This window comes from Colias philodice, chromosome 18, assembly GCF_061535455.1.
Source record: "Colias philodice isolate Cphi_HAF_F1 chromosome 18, ilColPhil1 Martin Lab GWU primary, whole genome shotgun sequence".
In the NCBI taxonomy this organism is placed as follows: Eukaryota; Metazoa; Arthropoda; class Insecta; order Lepidoptera; family Pieridae; genus Colias; species Colias philodice.
In genome coordinates this window covers 10,348,010-10,352,500 of record NC_143103.1, presented here as the reverse complement: position 1 = coordinate 10,352,500, position 4,491 = coordinate 10,348,010, and the positions used below count along the sequence as shown (strand labels likewise).

Here is a 4,491-nt window from a genome sequence, read left to right as displayed (position 1 = left end):
CCCCTGCTAAATTTTTTTTACATATTTTCATTGTACAGACTAGGGTTGTTGAGGATTCCTCTTCCGCTTCCTCATAATGAGGAAGTTCCGCAATATTTTGGGTTCCTCTACCGTTACCGCATCCTCATAAATGAAAATAAAGAAATCCTCTTCCGCTATCGCTTCCTCAAAATTTAGAGGAAATTTATGAGGATGCTGATCCGATCGGGCGGCGAATTTACAAAGCCTATTTTGACTAACACGAGTCGGACTCTACTAACGAACAAGAGTAGAGTCTTACCGCCATATTTATATCTGCGTCTAACACTTATCTCTAAACATAATAATATAACATTTTCTCTCATACTCAGAAGAAACATATTTTACCAAATAATGTTTGTCAAAAGTGATTTTAAATTAAAAAACAAACAAGTTGTTTAAGCTTACATAATAATATCTAAGTACCAGTTAGTTTTTTTTTTGTGGAAATCGCCTAATGTCGCTTCTGGCACTGATATAGATGAGGTTTTTTCTGTGGGTTTTTTCGAGTAATATGCATAAACAAAAGCTCATCTGAGTCCGGCTCGTGACTCAAATACATAGTATAGTACTTACAGGCTTCGTAAATTCGCGATCGGGCGAGCTAACATCCCCTAACCTTAAACATCAATATGTAGAGACAGGAGAATGGCTTTTGTTTTAATTTTTAATTTTAAAAGTTTTTGTTTTTTAATTTTGATTATAATTTCCTATCATCCTCATCCTCATCCGCTTCCTCTTCCGCTTCCTCATCCGCATCCTCTTCCTCAAAAAAATATCCTCTTCCTCATCCGCATCCCCTAAATTTGTGTGTGAAAATTCCTCTTCCTCCTCCTCTTCCTCATAATCACTTCCTCAACAACCCAAGTACAGACACCACTTTTCTAGAATTTTATTATATGTATTGATAACATCCATTAAATAGTGGAGAAGTACTGTTATTTTTGAGGTTTCTAATGTGATGTAGTAAAAAATTACATTTTTTCCGCTTACATTGCAAACGCAGGCTGAACCCTACGAGTTTTATCAAAATAATGTACTAAGTATTATACACATTGATAAGGTCTACAGAAAAGTCCGCGATGGTATATGTCTATCTCTTATGGATAACCCACAATAACTTTTTTTGTCATTTACTTTTTACGACAAATAATAGCTAATTTTCGATGCGATTTTAACCAATACAGCATTAATCCTTAACCAATTAAATACCTTGAATACATTGTTCATTTAATATAGATCTATATGGCCCTTTACACCGTATGATTTAAGTGAATATTTTCGAAGATATTACAGATTTAAAAATTGCGGGACGTAGCGTTTGCAGCGGTACCGGCCGGCCGCCCGGCTATCTATTTTATACCCTTGCGAAGCCGGAGCGGGCCGCTATGTTTTTATATAGGTTCAACATTCACAGTTTTTCTGTAGTGTATTTAGTTGCACCCGTGCGAAGCCGGGGCTCGTCGCTAGTATTATATAATATAGAAAACTTTCAAACGAACACAAAAAATGCGATGTTTTTATAAGTCGGGTGCCAAGTTCATTTAACCTAAAAATCTTAAAATCATAATTAAAAGCTTTGCAATCCCATAAAACGACTGCCATGGCTGCGTGCGAGCGGGACTCACTATACATATTTGAAACATATTATGACTGTACAAATTTTCAGCTCTCATAATACAATCCGGTTTGAATTTTTAGAAATACCCAAAATTTTACAGTCAAAATTTCTACCAAGTAGCAAATGCTAATTTTTATTGATTTGGATACTACCGAAATGCTTGGCTGAATTCAGATTCTTAATACATAAACTGATACCCATAAAAATAACCACCGACATGAAAAAAAAATAAACTGATATATGGTAGGTATATGGTAGCAAGGTTCACAATTCAGAATGCCTAATAATTCAGAATCAGATTATTTACAGCAATTTTGCATTACAACTGAAACGATACATAATCTAAATTCCAGGATTTGTGTTTTCTTGTTTTGTTGACATGCGAAGCGCATGCAAACTGCGTCCGTTCCAATTTTATAACAGCTCTCAAAAAATTCAGACAGCTCTGAAAAAAATCAGATCGCACTGAAAAAATTCAGATCAAACTGCATGCGTTTTTAAAGTGAAACTTTTATTACATCATCTCAAACTTTTTGGTCTGTGTAGCGCATGTCGCGTGACGGTCGGCTGCCGAGTAGGTATAAAGTAGTGTTCGGAACCGTTCGAACAGTTTCACTTTTACCGTGGTTTCATAAAACCACACAACATTTTTTTTTATGGGTTTATAAATTTTATTTTTTTGTCCGGAATGTAATTCAATTCAATTCAAACACATGTCTTTGAATACATTTTGTCAGATCGAACTGATAAATTAAGATCCTGAAAAAAAAACAATGTGTGCAGTGAACTATGCATTTATGTGCTTTCTGAATTCAGATGCTGAAATCAGATGCCACCCGTGAAAGCATTCGAATGCTATAAAAACTAAAATATCAAATAGTAATACTTTCCAAAAAAGAGTTGCAGTAATATGTTCATAATAACTCATTTCATTTTCAGAACTCGAATACTTATTAGGACAAGTTGGTGCAGTGGACACAAAGATCAAAGATGACCCCAGGCCCAAAATAAAGGACAAACTATTCATGGATTTGGGCAATAACGATTGGTGATAAAAATTAAGTGTGGACTTGTGCAATTCAGTGTAAATGTGCTTTTATTTATAACTAGCGGTCCGCCCCGGCTTCGCCCGTGGTACATATTTACGTTTTCTCTACATAAAAACCATCCTCGTACTTCAAGGAATATAATAAAAAAAGAATTATCGAAATCGGTTCAGCCGTTCTCGAGTTATGCGCTTACCGACACATTTTGCGATTCATTTTTATATATAAGAAGATGAGATTAAATACAGCTGTATTTTATATTAATAAAGTATTGTTCTTAATTATCGTTTTATTTATGTCCCTCATATTACCTACTTAATAAAAGTACTATATAATGGCTGGTTTACACGTATTAAGTTTTTGATCGTCCGTCCTGAGTTACCTAATGAACTTATCTACTAAATACGTTTGGACAGCTTAAAATTAAGTTAAAAAATACGTGTAAACCAACCATTATGTTTTACAAAAAATGAATGACAGAAGATTGTTATAAAAATTATCCAAACCAAGTTAATTAAGTAGAATCTGGTTATATCACTGGCCACTGCCACCGCACGCTCGCTTTGATAGCTCGACTCGGTCGTTTTCTGTTCACAAATCTAACCTAACCCAAATTTAATATAAAAAAATATCTGTCGTGGCCACATCGATGCGAAGTGAGATTGCTCTCTGAAGTAAAATGCTCAAGTAATGAAACGGTCGCATTTGATTAAATGATATCTGCTCAATGGATTGACAAATACTTAAATTCATAAGGATTCTTAGGCCTGGTTGCACCGTATTTTATATAGGTAACTATAGTTAAGGTTAATGTCAAATTTAACGGTAACTTTAACAGTGACAGAGAAATGGGTTGCACCAGCGTATTTTTAGGATAGGTTAAAGATATCAGTCTAGACTCTAGTCATATTTCATCTCATTTTGTATTTGACCCTTCTGACAGTTATTTAACGTTAACAATAGCTTAACCGGTGTTAAAAATAGGCGGTTATACAGTGGTTACGGTTATGTAGTTAGTGTTAAACTTATGACGTCTATAAAATTATCAAATGGTGCAACTCATATTATTCCTAACAATTTCTATATATAATATCATTGGGTGCAACCCAGCCTTCATATCATATGAAAAAAGTGCATCTTACTTCTTTTAGTCTTTATAGTGGTTTAAATAAGGACTACTAAACTAGCATCATTTTTGAAATATGAAATCATCTTTTATTCCAGCTAGCTATGTAGCTAAGATAATATTCCTGTGGTAACTTTTTTTAGGTCGTTGTTATTCAAACAATTCATCATTGTAGTAGCTACTTCGTTTTGTGTTATCTTTATTTAATTCAGCAGCGCAATCAAAAATAGGAAAAATTTGATCATTTTGTTAAAAACCTGTTATTTAACTAAAAATCTAGAACACTGTACTTATGTACTTATGTACAGTGTTCTAGATTTTGAAGAATAAATTACAGCTTATTTTTTGTTCAAGTAGTTTTTTAAACGACACAAACAAGCTAATTAGGTAACATACTACTAAAAGGTGTTCAATATTTACTGATTTAATACAAATGTGAAAAATATCTTACCCGAAATTGAAATCCACAATTTTAAAGTTTTTTTAATAAGTCTTATTGAATGAATTATAAAGATTGAGTTTCTACTTTTTATAAAAGTACATTTAAAGGTAACATAGTATTTATTTATGAAATGTATATAAATTTGTAGAATGATATGTATATATTGCATTTTTTAAATGCAGTAAGTATCTAAAGTATTGAAGTTGTATAAAGGAAAGAAGGATAAATAAAAAACAGA

General features: G+C 33.0%; 1 protein-coding gene across 1 annotated transcript in view; it reads left to right on the top strand.

Annotated features, from left to right (window-relative positions):
- Nucleotides 1–2,744, top strand: part of viaf (viral IAP-associated factor) — an 11,957-nt gene extending 9,213 nt beyond the window's left edge. Inside the window, exon 5 of the mRNA XM_089706337.1 lies at nucleotides 2,579–2,744. Coding sequence (XP_089562463.1) covers nucleotides 2,579–2,691 — 113 coding nt within the window. The 3' untranslated portion in view covers nucleotides 2,692–2,744. The remainder of the gene's footprint in view (nucleotides 1–2,578) is intronic.
- Nucleotides 2,745–4,491: the final 1,747 nt, after the last annotated feature.